This window comes from Salmo trutta, chromosome 14 (genome assembly GCF_901001165.1).
Source record: "Salmo trutta chromosome 14, fSalTru1.1, whole genome shotgun sequence".
Taxonomy (NCBI): domain Eukaryota; kingdom Metazoa; phylum Chordata; class Actinopteri; order Salmoniformes; family Salmonidae; genus Salmo; species Salmo trutta.
Window position 1 is genome coordinate 51,371,119 of NC_042970.1, and position 25,201 is coordinate 51,396,319.

A 25,201-nucleotide genomic window follows, 5' to 3' on the forward strand; every position below is an offset into this window, starting at 1 on the left:
CCTAAGTATTTAGACCCTTTACTCAGTACTTGGTTGAAGCACCTTTGGGAGCAATTACAGCCTTGAGTCTTCTTGGGTACAACGCTACAAGCTTGGCACATCTGTATTTGGGGAGTTTCTTCCATTCTTCTCTGCAGATCCTCTCAAGCTCTGTAAGGTTGGATGGGGAGCGTTGCTGCACAGCTATTTGCAGGTCTCTCCAGAGATGTTCGATCGGGTTCAAGTCCGGGCGCTGGCTGGGCCACTCAAGGACATTCAGAGACTTGTCCCAAAGCCGTTGTCTTGGCTGTGTGCTTAGGGTCGTGCGGTCCTGAGCACTCTGGAGCCGGATTTCATCAAGAATCTCTCTGTACTTTGATCCTTTCATCTTTGCCTCGATCCTACTAGTCTCCCAGTAGTCTCCCAGTCCCTGCCCCTGAAAAACATCCACACAGCATGAATGCTGCCACCACCATGCTTCACCGTAGGGATGGTGCCAGATTTCCACCAGACGTGACACATGCCATTCAGGCCAAAGAGTTCAATCTTGGTTTCATCAGACCAGAGAATCTTGTTTCCTCATGGTCTGAGTCTTTACGTGCCTTTCGGCAAACTCCAAGCGGGCTGTGATGGTTGTTGGTCACCTCCCTCTTCTTGGGGACCGTCAATAATGCAGAAATGTTTTGGTACCCTTCCACAGATCTGTGCCTCGAAGCTCTATGGACAATTCCTTCAATCTCATGGCTTGTTTTATCTCTGACATGCACTGTCAACTGTGGGACCTTATATAGACAGATGTGTGCCTTTCCAAATCATGTCCAAACAATTGAATTTACCACAGGTTGACCTCAATCAAATTGTAGAAACATCTCAAGGATGATCAATGGAAACAGGATGCACCTGAGCTAAATTTTGAGTCTCATAGTAAAGGGTCTAAATACTTATGTAAATAAGGTATGTGTTTTTTATTTTTAATACATACAAAAATTTCTAAAAACCTGTTTTCGCTTTGTCATAATGGGGTATCAAGTGCAGATTGTTGAGGATTTTTAGTTTTTAATCCATTTTAGAATAAGGATGTAACATAACAAAATGTGGAAAAAGTCAAGGGGTCTGAGTACTTTCCGAAGGCACTGTATATGAATGTTCCACAACATGCCCTGCTGAACACATTTTTCAAAGCTAAAGAAGAGGCTACAATAAAGGAGAGGAAGACTCTTTAGACTATTGACTACAGTACAACACAATTCTAGTCAAACCAGTTTGTGACCAATTGTTGACCCTTAACCTCTGACCCTTGCCTTACCAGTCATGCTGTTGTCCCGGCTCAGGCCTGCGTGGAGCTTGCAGTGCACCAGCGCGGCGTCAAAAAGCCACTGGCCAAAAAGGTTGAGGACACTGTTGACCTTGGGCCTGGTGGGGGCAGGCAGCGGCCGGGGCTCCGAGCTGGTCTGGTTGGGGCTGGACAGGGGGGAGGTGGAGGACGGCTGGTGGGACACTTTGGGTTGGTGTGTTATGCTTGCCTGGGTGGGTAGGGGAGGGGGGTGGTAGATAGTTAATTTAATAAATTCCTGGCTATCAAACTGACACAGTAAAAATAGGAATATTCAGTCACATTAACATTGACTCCTTATTTTAAACATTGGAAAAAACATTATTTGGCAAAGGTATGAAGTCTTTTCCCCATTTTAATTCAGTTCTCCATTTTAAATCTGATACAAATGGGCCAAATTAGGAAAGACAAATAAACAGCAGCTCAAAAGAAGTATAACAAACTCTGGGGTAGGAACCTACCGTTGAGGTTTTACTGGCCGTCTTTGTGACCCCTGTGGGTTTGTGGCGACGGCTGTGAGGGGGCGTGGTGTTGGTGGTGGGCGGCAGCATGCTCAGTCTGTTGACAGGGGTGGGCGGGGCACTGTCCGACCGGGGACGGGAGACACCTGAGGGAGAGAGAGAAGGAACGAGGCACAGAGGACATTCAAGTGTTTGAAGTGAAAACAGCAACAACCAATCACGGCCTGTTTCCCGATGTTAGTAACGTCAACGTTGGCAGCGTGTAATTTTTGTGTTTCTCCTTTCCTCCACAGACAGAAAACAAAATGCTTAAAATGCACAAGCCATCTCATATGGACGGATGTCTTCTTTGTTGCAAGATACTCAACACAGATAAAGGAACGTTAAAAGTAAAAATCTACAGAGAAAAAGATTCACATTTTCGCTTCATTGCTTTGACGACCAATTTTGATTGACAACAGTTCACTTATTCAGAAGCTTGGCATAGCCTGTCAAACATATACAGTTGAAGTCGGAAGTTTACATACACTTAGGTTGGAGTCATTAAAACAAATCTTTCAACCACTCAGCCGTCATACCGCTCAGGAAGGAGACGAGTTCTGTCTCCTAGAGATGAACATACTTTTGGTGCGAAAAGTGCAAAGTAAAACAAGAAAAGTAAAACGAATCCTATATCAACATGACCTGAAAGGCCGCTCAGCAAGGAAGAAGGCACTGCTCCAAAACCGCCATAAAAAAAGCCAGACTACGGTTTGCAACTGCACACGGGGACAAAGATTGTACTTTTTGGAGAAATGTCCTCTGGTCTGATGAAACAAAAATAGAACTATTTGGCCATAATGACCATCATAATGACCATCATTATGTTTGGAGGGAAAAGGGGGACGCTTGCAAGCTGAAGAACACAATCCCAACCGTGAAGCACAGAGATGGCAGCATCATGTTGTGGGGTGCTTTGCTGCAGGAGGGACTGGTGCACTTCACAAAATAGATGGCATCATGAGGGGGGAAAATTATGTGGATATATTGAAAGCAACATCTCAAGGCATCAGTCAGGAAGTTAAAGCTTGGTCGCAAATGGGTCTCCCAAATAGACAATGACCCCAAGCATACTTCTAAAGTTGTGGCAAAATGGCTTAAGGACAACAAAGTCAAGGTATTGGAGTGGCCATCACTAAGCCCTGACCTCAATCCCATAGAAAATGTGTGGGCAGAACTGAAAAAGCGTGTGCGAGAAAGGAGGCCTACAAACCTGACTCAGTTACACCAGCTCTGTCAGGAGGAATGGGCAATAATTCACCCAACTCATTGTGGGAAGCTTGTAGAAGGCTACCTGAAACGTTTGACCCAGGTTAAAAACAATTTAAAGGCAATGCTACCAAATACTAATTGAGTGTATGTAAACTTCTGACCCACTGGGAATGTGATGAAAGAAATAAAAGCTGAAATAATTCTCTCTACTATTATTCTGACATTTCACATTCTTAAAGTGGTGATCCTAACTGAACTAAGACAGGACATTTTTATTAGGTTTAAATGTCAGGAATTGTGAAAAACTGAGTTTAAATGTATTTGGCTAAGGTGTATGTCAACTTCCGACTTCAACTGTACTTACTGTTCCCTTTACTGTCCACACTGACAACACATTAATGGACTACCACTCCATATGTTCAAGCATGGTGGTGGCTGCATCATGTTATGGGTATGCTTGTTCTCGTTAAGGACTGTGGAGTTTCAGGATAAAAAATAAACAGAATGGTCCTAAGCATAGGCAAAATCCTAGAGGCAAACCAGGTTCAGTCTGCTTTCCACCAGACACTGGGAGATGACTTCACCTTTCAGTAGGACAATAACCTAAAACAAGGCCAAATCTACACACGAGTTGCTTACAAGACAGCGAATGTTTTTGAGTGGCCAAGTTAGTTTTGACTTAAATCTGCTTGAAAATCTATGCAAGACATGAAAATGGTTGTACGGCAATGATCAACAACCAATTTTACAGAGCTTGAAGAATAAATGGGCAAATGTTGCACAATCCAGGTGTGGAAAGTGTTTAGAGATTTACCCAGAAAGATTCACAACTGTAATCGCTGCCAAAAGATGATTCTAGCATGTATTGGGGGTTGAATACTTATCTAATCAAGATTGGGTTTTTTTCATACATTTTAGAGGGTTTTTTTTCCACTTCGACATTCGTATTGTGTAGATAGTTGACTAAAAATGACAATTAAATCAATTTTAATCCAACTTTTTAACACAACAAATGTGGAAAAAGTTGAGTGGTGTGAATACTTTCTGAAGGCACTGTATATAAAAATAACAAGAAATACAGGGGTAGAGAAGAGAGGTTTTCAGGATCGAGACTGTTTGTCACTGCTGTCCTGATAGTGATTATAGATTCAATTGATTTGGACACAGCCACTAAGTGCATGCACCAGCTAGCTTCACCACAGTCAGATTTTTGCGAGCCCCAGCAAATCCAACAAAATGCTTCAGTTCCCTTTATCATTGGTTGGGAGCACACTACTATGGAGTACCATAGGAGGGCATGGAGGGAAGCCTTTCTTTGAAGTTGTTCCTAGACACAGCGAAACCTGAAGGAAAGACAGCGGCCAAAGCACAGCCTGGAAAATCACAACATAGACCAACCAACCAACCAACCAAGACAAAATTAACCAATCCTTTTGGCAGCTGACACGGCCATCGATCAAAATTAAGAATCAAACAGCGTGGCAGCTTGTCTTTCTGACAGAGTGAATAATGTGTTTTTCCTAGATGTGTATGAATAGGTTGTTTTTGTGACTGTAGAAGTGTGGCACCACACTATAGGGAATCTTGTTTGTTATATACATAATGTTAGTGATTGGATTTCATTGGGTTAGATCTGGTTTAATAGTGTACCTAGAGGGGGAAGTTTGTCACGTATATGGGTCCTACGAGACACCACTAGTGGTGTTTCTGGGAAAGAAGAAAGAAAAATAACAAAAGCTGAAGAAGAAACACAAAATGGAGGGTTAGTTATTGGGCTAAATGACTGTTCAACAACTCAAGCCATGTTAGGTATTTATAAAGAGACATTCTGTGTGTTTGGGCACTGTAGAACATAATTGGCCACATAGCTAATACTAGTTTGTGATTTTCAAAATGAAAACTGATACATTAACCAAAAGAAAAATCAAAGTGGCATTGCGCTGCCGTTTCATTAAACATGGGGATGTCAAGAGATTTAGGGAGGTATATAGCCTTCACTGTGACAGTGCTTAGATAAAGTATAGGGCAAAAATGCAGGGAGGTCTGCTTGATGTTTTTTCCTTTTCTTCACATTATCAATGTCCACAGAATCTAAACCCTTTTACTCCTGAATTGAATGCTGAAGTTTATTGAGTACCATAAGGCAGTTTCTCTCTAATCTCTCTCTTTGCGAGTCCGACACCTAGCCAGAAGGAAACATATACGTGGCCTCTTAGTCAGATGTGATCCAGCAAAACATGAGGATATGAAAGTATTGGATAGGTTCAAGCAACAGGGCAAAAATCTCCAGCCTCTTATGGGAGAAGGAACTACTACTATAACTATCCAATTTTTTCAGGGCCTGTATTCAGAAAGTGTCTCATAGTAGGAGTGCTGATCTAGGATCAGGTCCCCCTGTCCATGTAATCTTATTCATTATGATCTATGAGGCTAAACTGATCCTAGATCAGCAATCCTACCCAGATTCCTACTCTGAACTGTTTCTTGAATACAGGACCAGATCTACATGAAGTGCCTAGGGGAAAGGGCTGGGGGTTGTCTCTGGACAGGGCCAAAGTCAAATGTAACAGTATATGCAATGGAGAAAGAATGATAAAAAAAATGATAAAGTGAGGTAGTCTTACCCAGGAAGGCATCCACCAGGCAGCTGACCCCCCGCATGGCCCTGAAGAAGATCTGGGGCAGCTGATTAAGACAGGGATGCTGCTGGATCACCTCCTGGGGCACGCCGCTCACCCCCAGCAGCTGCTCCTGGAACTTTGGTGTAGAGCTGACCGTCAGCGGATTGCTAAGGTCCACCGGGTTACTGCAAGAGGGAAAGAGGTAGAGGGGACTGTTAGCATAGGGGTGCAAAAACATTGCTTCTGGGCTGGATTTCCCAAAGTCTGTAGGTAAAGTAATATGTTCTTTCTCTCCACAACCTAGCCGAAAACAACTGCTAGAGAGTAACAGTTAAATTGACGTAGCCTAAGATCTTTAGGTTACAATTTTGGAGGTCCAAAATTAAGAGTCTAGAATCATGAATCATGTACTTTTTTGTATGTTCTTCATCAAAAAGACCCAATAAGTTACTTCCAGGATAAGTTTCTTAAATGATGATTGAAGAAAGCAATTACACAGAATGCAGTATAGATTTGAACAGCAATACCTCCCATAATGTGCCACACATATACATATAGCTAGCTCCGTGGGACTCACCTCAGCATGTGAAGAAAACGGAACCAGGTCTGAGCCACACAGTCGTTGTCCATCTCAGTAGGGATCATGTTGGCGTCCTCCTCTGGGACTTTGAATGGAGGGAAGGATGGACCGTAGGTGAACCGCAACAGTCTGTGCCAAAACAGAACATTTAATGAATCTTATGAATACATTTACATAATTAATGCTTGATATTAATTTGTGCTTATAATTAGCTAATAATCCATTATCAAATACTTTAACCATTAGTAAAGTGTTTATAAATATTCCTGCATGTACGTGTACAGTGCCTTCAGAAACTATTCACAGCCCTCGACTTATTCCACATTTTGTTGTGTTACAAGCCTGAATTCAAAATGGATTAAATAAACATTTTTTCAACACACAATACCCCATGACAAAGTGAAAACATGATTTTACAAATGTCTTGAAAATGGAACAAATAAATTAGATATTTCTGTAAGTCAATACTTTGTAGAAGCACCTTTGGCGGCGATTACAGCTTTGAGTCGTGTTGGGTGTCTATCAGTTTTGCACATCTGGATTTGGGGATTTTCTCCAATTCTTCCTTGTAGATTTTCTCAAGCTCTGTTAAGTTAGATGGGGAACGGCAGTGAACAGCAATCTTCAAGTCTTTCCACAGATTTTCAATGGGATTCAAGTCTGGGCTTTGGCTGGGCCACTCAAGGAGTTTCACATTCTTGTTCTGAAGCCATTTCAGCTTTGCTTTGGCTGTATGCTTGGGGTTATTGTCCTGTTGGAACGTAAATCTTCGCCCCAGTCTGAGGTCATTTGCACTCTGAAGAAGGTTCTCATCAAGGATTTGCCTGTATTTGGCTCCATTCATTGTTCCCTCTATCCTTACCAGTCTCCCAGTCTCTGCCGCTGAAAATTATCCCCATAGCATGATGTGCCACCACCATGCTTTACGGTAGGAAAGGCGTGAATTGTTCCTGGTTTTCTCCAGACAACACTTTGCATTTAGGCCAAAGAGTTAAATTTTTTATCTCATCAGACCACAGAATATTTTCCATTGTGCTCTAAGTCTTTCACGTGCCTTTTTACAAACTCCAGGCATGTTGGCATGTGCCTTTTTCTCAGGAGTTGCTTCTGTCTGGCCACTCTCCCAAAAAGGCCAGATTGGGTGCTGTAGAGGCAGTTGTACTTCAATGAACTCTGTGGTTCTGTCACAGTGGTCATTGGGGTCTTGGTCACCTCCCTGACCAAGATCCTTCTTGCTCAGTTTGGTCGGACAGCCAGCTCTAGGCAGTCTGTGTAGTTTCATATTTTTTCCATTTCCCAATGATGGAGACCACTGTGCTCTTGGAAACGTACAACACTCTAAGAATTGTTTTACACCCTTCCCCAGATAGAATTGTGACGAGCCATCTGTCTCCGAGATCTACGGACAGCTCCTTAGACTTATATAGACAGGTGTGTTTCCTTCTAAATCATGTCCAAACAATTTAATTGGCCACATGTGGACTCCAATCAAGTTTTAGTTACATCTCAAGGATGATCAAAGGAAATTGGATGCACCTGATCTCAATTTGGAGTGTCATAGCATAGGGGTTTGACTACTTAGTGTGTATATTAGATCATTCTAAATCAAGAGAAAACAGGTTAAAGGTTATAAAAAACAAAAAATCCAGAAAATAGTTCTGATCATATAGTATAGGCCTAGACAATATCCAAAACAACAAACAATACACTGAATCCATACATTTTCAGTAACTTAAATTGTGAACACTATATCACAACTAATTTTTCCAATCTGGGAGGTAAAACCAGTAAACCCAATTCAATCGTTTCACTGTGTATTTCGTATGGAATCAAGGCATTAGAATGTACCAGAGGCTTGTCTTAACCACCTGAGGGGATTCTGGCTGGCTGATTTTCTATTTGGCTGGATACTCCATGTGCTTGTAGAAAACACAGGTTAGTGGTTGACAGAAAACACTCCTACTGCCTGTTATCTAATTAATTTGGTCTTACCTGACGGTGTCCAATAAATCCACTCACATTGTTTAAAAAAGCTAAATCATACGTTTAAGCACTGAGCTTAAACAAAAGCCTGCAATCCCAGGGTTGGCAACCACTGTTCTTGTTGTGGTGTGGCTACCTGGAGGTGAGGGAGGCGATGACCTTGCTCCACTGCTCCACCACGGGCGGGTGGTGCCTCCAGTTGGCCAGCATCTCCCTGGCCGTCTTCCAGTAGGGCGGTGTGGGGAAGCAGCGCATGCAGGCCAGGAACCACACCTCAAACAGCACGCTGATCAGCTTCTCAGCCAGCTTCTCCGCTATCCCACCTGAGCGAGTTGGGGGATGGGGGACATGGTGGAGTAAGGATGAATTTGCATCATCCAAAATGTCTAGGTGGGGAAAAATGCTCCCAGACTACATCATCATTTGCATCTAAATAGTAATATTAGCAACAAAGTTATTTAATTTAACCAAAGCCAAAAAGATTATGCGGTGTATCCTAACATCCACATGTTAGTCATGGTATGATATCAATGGAAGACTAAAATGTGACCGAAGCGGATGTGAGGAATTGCCCCACAATACTACAAAAAGTACTCTAATTGCATCTGTTCCAGTTGGCTGACCTCCGACTGTGGGCGGGGCCAGCAGGGTGTCGTTGATGCGCAGCAGGAAGAGCAGCAGCACCTCCCAGGTCTCCCGGGCCATGCCGCCGCCCGATTCCCTGGCCAGCTTTTGCACCGCCGTCAGCACCTGTTGGCACAGCCGGAAGTGCATGGGGCTGTAATGCTCCGGCCTGAGGGAGGGAGGTAAAGAAAGAGACAGTAATGGAACGCATCTGTAAAAGGAAGCGAAAATATACACTCCATTGACCATTCCCTCTTCAATGCTCCATTCCCCTAAGCCTTGTGATTTAGTTTGATGAACTAATGGAGGGTATGTAAGTACAATGACTTGCATGGGATTTGTGCAACAAACGCAAAGAGCCTGACAGTTGCCCGAGCTCTCCTACAATCTCATTAGATGCGGACCGCACGTACTGGACAACGACACCATTCAAGGAAAGGCAACAGGATCCATGGTGCGACAATGGGAAAACGTCGACCCGAGCCAAAGACAGGGGTTAGGTAAATAAACCTGAAAGCCCCCTTTGAAGACGGCAGGCACAAACAGTAGCTGATAGGGCACATTCCACATGTGACCCGTTTCAGGAAACTGCCGCAAGTCACAACGTCACAAGAGAGCCGTTTGAACGCAAAACATTTTTTAAATCAAATTGCGTTTTTTGTCAGAAATGCCTACTTGAACACGTGAACTTTCATGTGCCTTAATAACAAACGTTTAGGCCATCTGTGAATACGAATAATATGGCTAAATTAGGAGCCTAGTTGGTTAAGCCACAGAAAAAGTAGGCAACCTTCCCACTAACCATGATTGGCTGAGATAATGAGTGGGCTGGACGCTACTGTCCATTTGAGATGGTCAGTATGTGTAGGGTGGGTAATCCTGTCTAACGCAGGTTTTTTTTATCGTGTATTAAAACTTAACAAAAAGACTCCAGTATGCAAGCATCCATATTATAGTTCATTGTTTAGCTAGCTAATGTTAAATGTCTAAACAAAAGACCAAGTTAAAGCTAGCTGTTAGCTAGCTAACATTAGCTGAGGTTAGATGGCTGGCTTGCTAGCTAACATTAACTTAAGTGTATGAACTGTGTGCAACGCAATTTCGCATTGTTTTTGTTATAGCCTAATGTTAGCTAGCTAACATTGAACCTATTTTGTTAACTTTAGCTATGACAATCGGTTTGTATTGCTAGTACTCTATGGTTTGGGATTATGGTTAATTGTTCAGCTGGCTACATATCTAAACAAAAGACCCCAAGTTAACAACTTCTTAGGGATAGGGTCTAGTTTCCTGAATTTCCGCCTGTCTGACGTGCCCAAGGTAAACTGCCTGTTACTCAGGCCCAGAAGCCAGGATATGCATATAATTGGTAGCATTGGATAAAAAACACTTTGAAGTTTCTAAAACTGTTAAAATAATGTCTGAGACTATAACAGAATTGTTATGGCAGGCGAAAATCAGAAGAAAATCCAACCGGGAATTTTGTATTCCCCCCCCCCCCCCCAGACTCTTATAATGGAAACATATTGTTTCTATGTAAATCCGTCTCCCAGATTGCAATTCCTATGGCTTCCACTAGATGTCAAGTCACATTTTAAATGATATAAGATACTTGTATGTTCATGAATGTTTAATATTACGATGATGTATTTGAATTGCGCGCCCTCCAATTTCACCGAATGTTGTCGGCTGGTGTCCCGCTAGCGGGACGCCTATCCCTAAGAAGCTTGCTGTTAGCTAGCTAACATGACATGTATGAACTGTGTGTAGTGGGGTTCTCTCAGAATGCCATTTCGCATCTATTCTATCAGTAGAACACGCTTCACTCCCCTCCACCAGTCACACAAAGAGAATGGTCTAATGCCTCTCATCAAAAAGAGAGCTGGCCCAAGCAAGCACAGGTTACACCTGAAGCATGAGGACTTGCAGCGAGTGGTGAACTTCAACAACTACGCAGAGAATAATGCAATAGTACTACCAGGACACAAACACTTTGGTGGAAAGCTGCTGCCATCCCATGTGTCAAAAGCAGCAATGTGGCGTCTCTACAAGGAATCGATGACAACACTTGGTATGTAAAGCATAAACACATTTTGATTATTTAATTGACCTCCAAGATGATTGGCACTACTTTTATTGATCTCACATTACTTCTGTATTTTCCAGAAGCTGTTAAGTCAGCCAAGCTGAAGAAGCAAGAGCAGCATCTCCTGCTTGTTCAGAGTGAGCGGTCTGTCTACCAGAAGATGGTTGCTGACTGCAAAACCACCTGTCAAGACCTGCAGTTGTCTCTCGGGGGCCCCACTGAACCAGCAAGCAAAGACATAAGGATGCATTACAGCTTCGATTTTTCTCAACAAGTAAGCAACATTTCATATATATATGGGAGGGAGGCAAATACCTTTCACTAAACTGTGTGAAGACAGACTGACAGGGGTGAGACAATTCATTGTAATTTCTCTTACTGCTCTTTTGTTGTTTTCAGGTGCACTATTGTTTCCAGGTTCCATCTACTTTTTAACTCGTCGCAAGTGTGGCTTGTTTGGTGTCTGCTGTGACGGAATACAACAAGTCAACTACTTGATTGATGAAGGCACGTCATCCAGCAAAGGCAACCACACCAAGTTTGCCAACGGCTGGTGTGTCAGCCTCATCAAGCAGCGCTTCCGAAAGACCAGAGTGAACACTTTGTCTGATATTGCTGGTGTTGTGAAGGGGTCAACTGTGACAGGGGTCAACATCCCACAGCTGGTTGGACTAGAGGATAATACGGTGCTGGTGGAAAGCTATTGCAGGCAACAACACCTGACTCCGTACTTCAGGCCGCTGCCACAGATCAAGCAGTACCAGCACTTCAGGTGAAAAATAATTTTTCATTGAATTGTATGAGGTTATTCTTATATAAACTTGGGAGGTGAATTGATGCTGTGCAATGTTGTAATGTCTTCAGATGTTTTATTATTCCCTGTTTTACAGCTTCGATGCTCTGGAGCCTGGTGTTGTCGCCAAGGAGCGTTCAAACTCAGTCGGGACCAGGTTTCAGCTGCTGCGCAACGCTGACATCCTTCCTCCCATAGATGGTCTGTCTATACAAGCGCCACCTGGACTGAACACAACATATATTTTTGAGAAGATCAGGGAGTTTTGCGACGGACCAGTCATCAGCACCATCTGCAGTTCCCACGGGGGACCAGTATGGAGAAAAAAAATGTATGAAATGTATGCATTCACTACTGTAAGTCGCTGTGGATAAGAGTGTCTGCTAAATGACTAAAGTGTAAAAAATGTGCCTCTATTCAAATGACTCTCTCCTAACACACAAGCCATAGGTTTCTGCTACTATTTGTTTTTGTTTATCCTGCTGCTCAGCCACTTAACCCCTGATTGTATGCATAACTACCTTGTCTATCACTGATATTGTTATTGATACTGTTCTTGTACATTCTGTATATTTATATTGACAGGATCTATTTCTGATATTGCTACTATGCAAGTAACTATTTGGCTGTACTGTTAAACCTGTTAGGGCTAGGGGGCAGTGTTGACACGGCCGGATAAAAAACGTACCCGATTTAATCTGGTTACTACTCCTGCCCAGTAACTAGAATATGCATATAATTATTGGCTTTGGATAGAAAACACCCTAAAGTTTCTAAAACTGTTTGAATGGTGTCTGTGAGTATAACAGAACTCATATGGCAGGCCAAAACCTGAGAAGATTCCATGCAGGAAGTGGCCTGTCTGACAAGTTGTGTTTCATCTTGGCTCTGTTTATTGAAGACTGAGGATCTTTGCTATAACGTGACACTTCCTACGGCTCCCATAGGCTCTCAGAGCCCGGGAAAAAGCTGAACGATATCGAGGCAGCCTCTGGCTGAAACACATTATCGCCTTTGCCAAGTGGCCGATCAGAGGACAATAGGCTTAGGCGCGTGCCCGAGTCGACCCCATGCTTTATTTTCTTTCGTCTGTTTACCTAACTGCAGATTCCCAGTCGGAATATTATCGCTTTTTTACGAGAAAAATTGCATAAAAATGGATTTTAAACAGCGGTTGACATGCTTCCAAGTACGGTAATGAAATATTTAGACATTTTTTGTCACGAAATGCGCGTGACCCTTATTTACACTTCGGATAGTGTCTTGAACGCACGAACAAAACGCCGCTGTTGGAACATAACTATGGATTATTTTGGACCAAACCAACATTTGTTATTGAAGTAGAAGTCCTGGGAGTGCATTCTGACGAAGAACACCAAAGGTAATCAAACTTTTCTAATAGTAAATCGGAGTTTGGTGAAGGCTAAACTTGCTGGGTGTCTAAATAGCTAGCCCTGTGATGCCGGGCTATCTACTTAGAATATTGCAAAATGTGCTTTCACCGAAAAGCTATTTTAAAATCGGACATATCGAGTGCAGAGGAGTTCTGTATCTATAATTCTTAAAATAATTGTTATGCTTTTTGTGAACGTTTATCGTGAGTAATTTAGTAAATTGTTAGTAAATTCGCCGGAAGTTTGCGGGGGGTATGCTAGTTCTGAACGTCACATGCTAATGTAAAAAGCTGGTTTTTGATATAAATATGAACTTGATTGAACAAAACATGCATGTATTGTATAACATAATGTCCTAGGAGTGTCATCTGATGAAGATCATCAAAGGTTAGTGCTGCATTTAGCTGTCTTCTGGGTTTTTGTGACATTATATGCTAGCTTGAAAAATGGGTGTCTGATTATTTCTGGCTGGGTACTCTGCTGACATAATCTAATGTTTTGTTTTCGTTGTAAAGCCTTTTTGAAATCGGACAGTGTGGTTAGATTAACGAGAGTCTTAAATAGCTGTAAAATAGTCATATGTTTGAGAAATTGAAGTAATAGCATTTCTAAGGTATTTGAATATCGCGCCACAGGATTCCACTGGCTGTTACGTAGGTGGGACGATTTGGTGCCACCTACCCTAGAGAGGTTAACACCTTCTGTAGAGACCCATCCACTTAGAAAAATATTGATATATAAAATTAAATAATTGATACGTGTGGTCATAACATGATTTTGTGACATACCACAACAATATCATGTGACCGTATCAAGTATCCACCACATAAATATATGGCACATGCATCTGTTTATGTACTTTACATGTGCACCTCACTCAGGTTTCATCTCAGGTTGCATGGCCTTAAATTATATATGGAATACTATGTGATAAGTGCATTAGTAACAGTATATACATTTACATCATTTACATTTAAGTCATTTAGCAGACACTCTTATACTGTATGCTAATGTACTGGTGTGAAGGCATTTGGGCAGTGGTGTAAAGTACTTTAGTAAAAATACTTGAAAGTACTACTTCAGTATTTTGGGGGGGGGGTATCTGTACATTACTAATTTATATTTTTGCCAACTTTTACTTCACTACATTCCGAAAGAAAATTAACTTTTTACTCCATACAATTTCCCTGACACCCAAAAGTACTCGTTACATTTTGACAGGAAAATTGTCCAATTCACACACTTATCAAGTGAACATCCCTGGTCATCCCTACTGCATTTGATCTGGCAGACTCAATTTACAAACAAAGCATTTGTGTTTAGTATGTCTGAGTGTTGGAGTGTGCCCCTGGCTATCCGTCAATAACAGAAAGAAAAATTGGGCAGTCTGGTTTAACAATGAATTTGAAATGATTTATATATTTAAGTTTCTCAAAAGTGAGTATACAAGTTTATCAACTTTCAAAGCAGAATTACTTTCCCATGGTTCCTAAAAAATGCAGTGTATGATATACCATTTTGTAGCTCTGAGTCTACGTTTAACAACATTAAAAAAAAAAAAAAAAAAATTAGCTACATAAGACCGAATCCAGGTGGTGAGTCACATGTGACAGACCGGCTCGATCTTAAGTAGCAAAATTTTAAATTGTGTTTTTTACATTGGATAAAAGAAGAGACTCAGAGCTAGAAAATTGTATATCATACATTACAGTTGAGGAACAATTGGAAAGTAAGTCTGCTTTGAAAGTTGATAAACTTGTAACCTCACTTGAGAAAATTGTGCTTGAATATTTTTGGTACCTTCTGGAGGGCTCTTCTTTGTCTACACCCATTTAGCATTGTTCACACCCTTTTAAGCTTTAGCCCCACCAATCTCTTTAAGGATTCACGTGAGGCTAAGATTTCAAGACTAAAGGCTGGCTTATACTACGCGTGTGTTCGTAAATTTAATCTGGAGTGCCAGAGTGTGCTCTGGGCATTCGTAAACTCAAGGGTTGTCAGATTGTCTGTTTGTAAATTCAGAGTGTTCCGCTCTCGGAGCGTTCAGAGTGCACACTGGACGCTCTGGCCGAGGAGTAACATCGATCCAAGCGTTCTGACCCAACAGCAGCAGTCAAGCACCCAAGCTAACTGGCTAACTTTGGCTAGCTTGCTAGCTACTTCCAGACACAAATGAGAGAACAGCTCACTCTGACCATTTTACTTGCCCTAGCAGAACTGGCTTTAGGCTGTTGCTATGTTATCCAGACCATTGGGGACTGCAACTGTGCTGCTGGCAAAACTATAATTACACTTTTTTGCCAACGTTTACTGACACCGGCCATATTCAACGGGTGTTGAGCGTTCGTAAATTGGTCAGTTGTTCTGCACTCTAGCCCAATCAGACAAGAGTGCTCTGAAACCGGGAGTAGATAGACCTAGCTGGTAAATTCGCTCTGGCTATCGACAGTTGTCGCAGTGACATCGTAAACATTCTACTGAAATAGTTACTTGCATTGTAGAGTCTTTTGTTAAGGCATGTAGCTAGCTAGCTAAACAACGAATCATAATCCCAACTCATAACGTTACTACCCTGCATGAATCAGCAGGTAGCTAACCAACCATGTTCAATGTTAGCTGGCTAAGATTAGGATAACTAGCAATGAAAATGGATCTAAGATATGAATAATATTGCTACACAGATCATACACGTAACGCTAGCCAACCAGATAACATTAGCTAGCTAACAGTACACTAACTTGAAATGAAGGTAACTGACAAAATTAGTAATATCTGAAAATGTAGCTAGCTAGACTCTTACCCTTATACATGGATTGACGCTTCTCCCTCTGTCACGGATGCCATGGCTGCCTTAGTTTGAAGATGTAATCCGGATACAGGTGTTTTATAAAAACACCAGCCTTCTGTGTGTTCTCTTTTCGACTCAGTCTGCATATTTGCAATCAAATGCCATAATTTTCTTCATCTCCTTAGCTATCATACTCTAATGCCACTGATTTCAAAACTCAGTCCTCCAAAAAGTGGAGAGCAACACTTATGCATTTCTACTACGTGATATCTTTCAAAAAAATTGTTAGAAAGGATTACCTACACATTACTGACCAGCTCATATTATTGACAGAAGCGTGCTACATAGCAGACTAATCCGAACTCATATCATCTCTCGGCATGTCCAGCCCACTAATTATCTCAGCCAATCATGGCTAACAGGAAGGTTGCTCTCTTTTTCCATGGCTAAACCAACTAGGCTCGTAAATTAACAATTGTATTGGTATTTACAGATGGCATACAAGTTTGTTATTAAGGCACATGAAAGTTCACATGTTCAAGAAGGCATTTCTGCCAATAAACACATTTTGATTAAAAAAATTAAATAAAAAAAGTTTAGGTTCAAATGGCGCTCCTGTGAAGTAGTGACAGGTGACATACGCCTAGTTTCCTGAAATGAGTCACATACAAATCAGGGATGCCAAGGACAGTAGTAAAGCGAAAGACGGAGGCATATTACATTACACACTTTTCAGCAGATATAAGCTGCTATGAAAATGATTCTTAAGCACAATAGACACGTACCAGAATGAGCTAAAAAAGACTGTGTGTAAGTGACATCCTCCCCCCTTAGAGATGGCACAACAGTCATGGTAAACTGTATAAATGTAGCGGCCTTAGCAGGCCGAGAAAGCGGCTAGAGGTGCTAACAATTATGAACCTTCTCTTCATCCAAAAGATCCTACAAGGAGCATAGGACCATGGAAAACAGAATGTAGGAAGGAACAATCTGTATAGTCACACCATTTCGCCACAACAACAAAAAACTGACCAAATATAAAACAGAGAGCGTGCATAAGGGACCGGTACTATTTTCCAAGAGTCATGGGTCTGTCTCTTTCCTTGCTTCGTTCACTAGGGTATGACGATAGCTGCAAGGATTGTAATGGCCAACAGGAAAAACACTGTTGTTTTGGGGTGGAAACTAGGAGAGGGATAGGAGTAGCAACCATTAAACCCAAATAAAAGAGGGTAGGGCAGAGGCCCTGCACACCATCCTCCTTAACCGCAAGGGATCCACCCTAGGTTGGCCAACCCCTCTTACCTCCCTTAAGAGTGTTAGAGGGGCAGATCCTTGCTGTGGCGCAAAACTGCTTCCCTACAGATTTGGCCTGGTTCAAGGGCTTAACCTGAGTCTTGGCAGACAACTGCATCGCCGGGGACCTCAGTGCCCCAAGGCCAGTCTGTTGCCCCCTCCCAGCTGTGAGGCTGGGGCGAGATGCAGGAACCAACGGAATGCCACAGGGCCCAGGTCTGCAGGGCTGGCAGTAGTTGAAGGCTTCTCCTTCTTTCTTGCGCATGTTGGTGACTTTTGTCGAGTCCCCGTTGGCTATTGAACTGTTTTCTGTGTCACTGCAACCCTACTATCTGCCCCGTGAGTTCCCCCCAATTGTTTGTTACCGTTGTGTACATTCAACCAAAAGCATCAGAGATGATTTATTATCCGTCACAGAAACTGGAATCCATCTCCCTGACGCACCCAAATCAGTTTTAGGACCAAAGTACAGTTGTTAAAATCCCCTGAGCATGTACCACCAGTATGTGAAATGTCACACTAGGAAAAATAAGACTCTTGATTTGTGCTATGGGACAATACCAAATGCTTTCTGACACCACCAGACCTCCCCTGGGGAAATCAGACCACAATGTTGTCTACCTCCGGCCAACCTACTGTCAGCTCCTGGAGAGGGAGAAACCTACAGTTAAAACTGTCCAGATCTGGAACGACAATAGTATCACTCGTCTCCAAGGGTGTTTTGACTGTACTATGGTGGGAGGTATTCGAGGACAGCAGCTCTGATCACAGATGTTTTTTCAGACTATGTAAACTTGTGTTGAGACAGTTGTGCCTACTAAAATCTGTAAAATCTATCCTTACAATAACCCTTGGGTATCAAAACAATCTAAAATCACTACTTAATAGGAAGAAGGCAGTTTATCCTGAGGGTAATAGACAGGCTTTAAGAGATGTACAACGTGAGATCAAAAGACAGATACTGGGTGGGGGGGGGGGCAAATGCTGACCTTGGGAGACATGAGGGCCAGAACATGGCAAATGAACTGACTGTCTCAAGATTTGATTCTGACGACTTTGTGTCAGAGGTAAAACAAATGGAAGCATCATTACAAAATGTTTGAGAGGGTTGTTGTTAAAAGCAGGCTGATGTTTTGAAGTTGTTTAAGGGAAGTAACGCACACAAAAGCCCAGGCCCAGACAAAATAAGTAGACATGTGTTAAAGCACTGTGCTGAACAATTGGCTGGTGTTTTTACAGACATTTTCCAATCCTCTCTCGACCAACAACGTGCCAGTTTGGTGGAAAAACTCAATAGTTATACCCATTCCTAAAGCATCTAATCCATCTGTGCTGAATGACTACCGCCCTGGCACTTTGACATCCTTAGTAATGAAATGCCTTGAGAAAATTGAGCCACCCAGAAGCTCCTCGACCCGTTCCAGCTTGCCCATCAGAAGACTCGGTGATGCCATACTTACTCTCCTCTACATGGTCTATAACCATCTAGAGGGTCAGGGTTCTGTTTGTTGACTTTTCTTCTGCCTTGAACACAATCCAGCCTTATATTCTGGCAGAGACTCATAAGGGACTTCTCCTTAGATAGGGGGCTGGTTTTGTGGGTGTTGGACTTCATGAGCCAGAGGTCACAGCGGGTCAAAGTAGGTCCCCACGTATCAGACATACACACCACCAACACAGGCTCTCCTCAGGGATGTGTTTTGTCCCCACTCCTGTACACTAATAGTTGTACTAGTTCCCATCCTGACAAACACCTCGTTAAGTTTGCTGATGAAACTGGTTTGATCAGCCTGTTGCATGATAATGTGGAACACTATGGCCCGGCCCTAAATTACGACTTTGTAGAGTGGTGTGACGAATCACACTTGGTCCTCAATAACAACAAGACCAACAAGATGTGCATAGACTTCAGGAAGTGTACAGCACCTACCTCTGATAGATGTTGCAGGTCAGAACATCGAGATTTTAAAGGAATAGAAATATCTGGGTGTCCTCTTGGACAATAAGCTTCAGTGGAATAAATGTACAGACCTGATCTTCAAAAAGAGTCAACAGAGACTCTACTTTCTCAAAAAGCTGGGATCTTTTAATGTTGACTGTACTATACTGACTCTGTTTAACAAATCTTTCATTGAGAGTATTAACTTTTTGTATTGTTTGTTGGTTTGGCAATGCCACTGTCAGCCAGAGAAATATGCTGAGAAGGACTATCACCACAGCAAGCAAGGTACATGGAGTCAAACAGACAGGCAGGCCTGGATGAGATCTTTAAGGTCAGGGCCCTCCGCAAGGCTCACTAAATAATTTTAGACCCAAGCCACCCCCTGTACCCAGAATTTGAAATACTCCCCTCTGGGTGCAGGTATAGGGCACCCCTCGGCAGGAAAAACAGAACAAGACAATCATTTGTGCCATTGTCACATCCCTCCTAAATAGCTCAGGCTAATGTTCCTATCGACCCAGTAAGGCCAGCAGGCTAGTCTCATTTTATTGGTATGTAACTTATGAAAGTTGTATTGTCAATTTGTTTTGTATTTAAAATGCCACTTTAAACATGTACATGACACTGCAACAAAATTTCCCCATGGGGACAATAAAATCAGTAAAGTACGAAATGAAATAGAACCCAGCAGAAAAATGGGTCATTTCATAGCGAACTGAAGCTTGTATCCCTTCGTAATAGTAGACAGCCCTTAGGGAGTAACTGTGCTTGTGTGTCGATTCTCCGCTGTGAGAAAGAGCTGTCCACAAGCCTGATGACTCGCACTCAACCGATGTAGTGGGGTGGCACCCCCTATTGGCATCAAAGAGAGACACTTTGATCGAAATATCATGGCCCCGTGCCCTTGCATTTCTGGAGGCACAGTGCTGTTAGGCATGGAGTGGGGACAGTGCTTGTTGGCTTAGCACAAGCCGGTACTCTGTAAAACTTAACACTCGCAGGGCTTGTTGGAAACCTGCATGAGCAAGTTAGTTTCCCATTGCAGGGCCATAATAACTCAGAGGGACAAGCATTGCTTAACCGAGTTATGCGTGCGCTAGTCGACGCTTAGCTGTGAGGCATTTGGTGTTAGTGTTCACTAGGGATGCAACGGTACAGTGGGCCCACGGTCAGTGGCGGTTCTAGACCATTTCAACTGGGGGGGCCAAGCTGGGGCCAGTTGTACTGTTAGAGGGGCCAGTTACATTAGACGTTATTGTTGTCATAACGTTTTCTTCACTGCGTTGCAGGCATTAGCAGGCAAAAGAGCATGTTCATAATCATTAGTGTTCCGCGTTGCCACTGTCTAATAACGGATGTAAAAAAAGAACGATAGCAAAAATGAGTTACGTAAAAATTATTTCATACTCCACATTTAGGGGGGGCCACAAGGGGGTCCGTAATTGTTGTCACAGGGGCACTGCCCCCCCCCCCCAGAACCGCCCCTGCCCACGGTAACAGACGGTATCTTTAATTTAAGAAAAGTGTGCGCTTGTATGACTGTCATACAGGGGACGAGTTTGCAACACGTAGCTCTTCATCTCCCAATTCAGTACATAGTGAAGCGTCACAGTGAGTTAGCTTTGAGTTGCTCTGGAGGTCCAACTATCAGTGGAGAGAGCTAGATAGCGTGTCCGTGTCAATTCGTTTTCAATTTCTCTCTGTGATGTTTCAGAGTTTGGGAATTACTTTGCTGCTGAAATGTGTGCGGGAGCGGACATTGTAACGCGGTAAAAAAATTAAATCAACAGGTGACGAAATCCCAAGTCAGTAACCACCGAATAGGGCTGCAAATCTTTGGCTACAAATACTCCCACTGCTTTCATTAGATACCTTGCGGCTAATGGCTAGCTGAAGTGAGCACTGTGTATGAATGCTATAGCTGAGGCTAGGGTAGGCGTTAGCTAGCTAGAAACGACCTCGAGGCTTAGGGTAAGCTATAGCTAGCACTGTGCTCGCCGAAGGGAACAGCATGGGTGCGTTGTTAGAATTTGTGATGAAAATCTCCCAACGACCATAATGCCGTAAGGCCAAAACGTGAAGTCTTGTCAACACAAACGAGTGAACGTAAGTTGCACTAAACAAGAGAAGGGAGCTAGCAATACTACAGTCTGGGCAGGCAGGGAACTTGTTTCCGAGTTACCTAGCCCTGCTAATGCGACCATATGTGCAGGGAGGAATGCTAGTGTGGTTAGCTTGCGTTCCAGAACGCTAGCCACTGTAAGCTAGCTAGTAGAAGCCTTACGGCTAATGCTAGCTAGGATGAGCATAGTAATGTGTAAGCTTGCTAGCAATTACCTCGTGGCTAAGGTATGCTGTAGTTAGCATAGTGCTGGCTGAAGGGATCCACGTGGGGGCAGTTTGACGTCGGGTAGGTATTCTCTCACAACCACAGAGCCGTGAGGCTAGCCAGTAAGTCTAGTTAACACAAACAAATAAACGTAGGTTTAACTACTCTAGAGAAGGGAGCTAGCAATTTTACTGTGTTGCAGGCAGTAATGCTGGTTTGGTTAACTTGCCTGGGTGTTAGATAACAAGCAGCTACCTCAGGGTGAAGGGAGCTAACAATGCTACCATGTTGTGGGTAGGGTAAGCTAGCCGTGGAGATAGCTACCAACAGTAACTGATAAGTAAAAATACATTTCAACACAAAACCTTCCGGTTAGTACTCAACAGGGTCTGAAGACCTACGCTCGGCAGCGATATTCTTCACGGTTCACTTGTGAGCAGGAAAACAGGTATCCAGTCAATATGAGGAGAGCTAGAATAGAGATACTCTTTGTGAGGAAGAGAAATTAGAATTATCAGAGCCCTGGAGAGTGGCTCCTTTTATGGAAGTGAAGGTCTCACCTCATTCAGCATTCTACCTGTCTCCAACAGACGTTTTGATTGGTACTTTTGGGATTAGGCAGTCCTTGGTGAACCCCCATATGTGATACATTGAAACGAGTATTTGAAAGAGACCCAATATGTAATTTTGTATTTTGGGTGAGCTATCCCTGAGGTCAAGAAATTGTAATACGTTACATAAGATACCCTCCATTAGTTCATCAAACCAAATCAATACACAACCTCATCCATCCGTCAACAGCTTTTGTGAGTGGCCAGTATCTATTAGGAAAATGCAACACACAATCTAGACACACCGTTAGAGGTTAACAGAGCGTAGGCACACAATTAGTGGCTAGCCAGAGCGTAGGCACACAGTTAGCTTGTACCTGGGCAGGAAGAGGTTGTGGAGGTGTTTGAGGATGGTCTGCACGTAGAGGTTGGGCTCCTTGGCGATTGGCTGGGGGATGGAGTCGCGCGGAGCGACCAGCGCCATGATCCAGTCCGTGTAGACATCCACGCACAGCTTGACCGTGTCCCCGTCCAAAGGCAGGGTCAGGCCGTAGCACAGCACCTCCATTGTCCACTTCACCTGTCAATCACACCACACCAAGAACTCTGTCGTTAGAAAGAGACATTGCGCATTGGACTGCTGCAAGCTAGACAGTCAGATGTCATGTCAGTCATTGTCAGAATACTTGGGGAAAGGGTGAATGACTTAACACTTGAAAGATGACCACAATGATGAACTATTGATGTATTGAGGTAAACAATTTTCTTTAGGCTTAATTATGCTGATTGTAGTGAAATTAACTTAATTTCAAACACAGGAGTAAAGTGATGGTTCATCCTCATGAGTGACCGTGACTATATGTCCCATTCTAAACCTAGAGTGTGGATCAAGGCTACTTTCAAAAATGAATTCAAATCATTCAGAAATGTAGGTGAACTAGGCCTATTGCCTGGTGGAACCAGCCTGATTGCGGTGTTCAACATTCTGTCATGTCATGTCTCAAAACACAGCCATCAGGGTGGTTCTGCCAAGCTAGGTGAACTGCCCCTTTATAAACTACAGTGTTCTACACTTACTTTTTCAGTTGGTGGCACCAGCACATGATTTGGTCACACTAAAAATGGATAATGACCTGGCCTGTGTCCCATAATGTGCCTGCATTCCATACAGAACCAGGCAAATAATGACTAGCAATCTTTTAAATTAGCATGTTCTTACAGTAAATCTTTCCAAATCAATGTAACAGCAAAAGAAGAGACATAAAGTGTGAAATGCTAAATCCTCTAGACTGCAGAATCTAAACGATACTTGATACCAAAACGAAATCAAAGCAAAAAAAAATTACAAAAAAAATATAACAGGAGAACAGATGTTTTAGGTTTTCACTTTCAAAAACATACTAATAGAAAAACAACAAAATTGGATGTTCTAAGTTCACAACAATGCTTAAAACGACACAAGGGGACCATTTTACATTTTTACCAACTACAGTGAATGATGCGTGCATAATTTCAATAGCAGGTGATTTTATCTTTCATTTACGGGCCAGGCAAGTAGCCTATGCAGGGTTCATACTGACAAGTCAAATTTGAGGACTTAACTGTAATTTTCAAGGACCTACATTCTATATTTAAATTGTTGTAATAGCCTATAGAAGAAAATAACATTTTTTTAAATAATAAAAAAATATAAAAAAAATAATTGCCAAAAATGTACAGTGGTTCCTCCTTTAAAAGTTGTGTCATACTGCAGCACACCTTGCGGGCTGCTGCAGCATTCTGTGGCACGTTATTTATTTGTCAGCCATTTTTTCCTGTTAGTGCTAGTTTGACCACTAGAGGGCATCTTTGAGAAGCATTAGTCTTCCATATTGGCATTACCAGAGAATTTAAATCCTTTTTTTCTTATAACATAGTAATTGGGATTGATTAAGAAATGTGTCTTAATTCATTTGATTAATATATTATGGTGTTTCTATTCCGAGAAAAACGAAAAATGAAACCAACAGGGTTTCCGTTAGGATGTAATGGAAAATACGGCGCTGTACAACGTGACGGTCGGGAGTAGGATACAGCATAAGAGGATTGGAGGATTCGAAATTAATATCTATGGGGTATAACATTTCCAAACCCTAATTGTAGTGTAACCGAACTTTCAGTTGAGCGTACTTGCTCTTTGACTTCTACTTCTCCACTGGAAGTTGATGCTGTTGCTATGCAACCTCTTGCTAGCATAACAAATTACTATTGGGTGTGTTCTTAAATTCAAAATCGGGAGTGCCTGCGCTCACAAACTCAGAGCGTTTTCAGATTGTAAATTCAGACCGTTTCGCTCTCGGAGCACACACCGGACAGAGAAGTAGGGTTGGTTTGAGTGTTCTGGCCTTACAACGGCAGTCAAGCACCCAAGCTAACGTTGGCTAGCTTGCTAGCTACTTCCAGACACAAATGAGACCACTCGCCCTAGCAGAGCTGGTTAGGCAGTTTGTGTTAACTACAGTGTAGGTGACTAATTGTGCTGCTGGAAACAATTTAATTAGTTTTTTTTGCAGGCCATATTCAACAGGTGTTGAGCGCTCGCAAATTCATTATTCTGCGCTCTGGTACACTCAGACGAGAGTGCTCTGAAATCGGTGTAGATAGCCATAGCGAATTTACGAAAGCATCCGAATGTCCATTGGGAACGCACAACGACTATACCATTTACAGTTGAAGTCGGAAGTTTACATACCACTTAGGTTGGAGTCATTAACACTCGTTTTTCAACAACTCAACAAATTTCTTGTTAACAAAGTATAGTTTTGGCAAGTCGGTTAGGACATCTACTTTGTGCATGACAAGTCATTTTTCAAACAATTGTTTACAGACAGATCATTTCACTGTATCAGAAGTTTACATACACCAAGTTGACTCTGCCATTAAACAGCTTGGAAATTCCAGAAAATGATGTCATGGCTTTAAAAGCTTCTGGCTAATTGATATAATTTGAGTCAAATTGGAGGTGTACCTGTGGATGCATTTCAAGGCCTACCTTCAAACTCAATATCTCTACGCTTGACATCATGGGAAAATCAAAATAAATCAGCCAAGACCTCAGAAAAAAAATTGTAGACCTCCACAAGTCTGATTCATCATTGGGAGCAATTTCCAAATGCCTGAAGGTACCACATTCATCTGTACAAACACCATG

General features: G+C 42.5%; 1 protein-coding gene across 5 annotated transcripts in view; it reads right to left on the reverse strand.

The window, feature by feature from the left end:
* Positions 1 to 25,201, reverse strand: part of LOC115208353 (ral GTPase-activating protein subunit beta) — an 89,708-nt gene that overhangs the window by 53,154 nt on the left and 11,353 nt on the right. For all 5 annotated transcript variants that reach the window (XR_003881150.1, XM_029776332.1, XM_029776331.1 and 2 more), the window contains exons 3-9: positions 22,389 to 22,591; positions 8,832 to 9,001; positions 8,345 to 8,531; positions 6,223 to 6,354; positions 5,649 to 5,830; positions 1,774 to 1,919; positions 1,286 to 1,502 (exon numbers count right to left, since the gene is read on the reverse strand). Coding sequence is in view for 4 of the 5 variants with exons in the window: in XM_029776332.1 (XP_029632192.1) it covers positions 1,286 to 1,502; positions 1,774 to 1,919; positions 5,649 to 5,830; positions 6,223 to 6,354; positions 8,345 to 8,531; positions 8,832 to 9,001; positions 22,389 to 22,591 (1,237 nt within the window). In the remaining variant the exon portion in view is untranslated. The remainder of the gene's footprint in view (positions 1 to 1,285; positions 1,503 to 1,773; positions 1,920 to 5,648; positions 5,831 to 6,222; positions 6,355 to 8,344; positions 8,532 to 8,831; positions 9,002 to 22,388; positions 22,592 to 25,201) is intronic.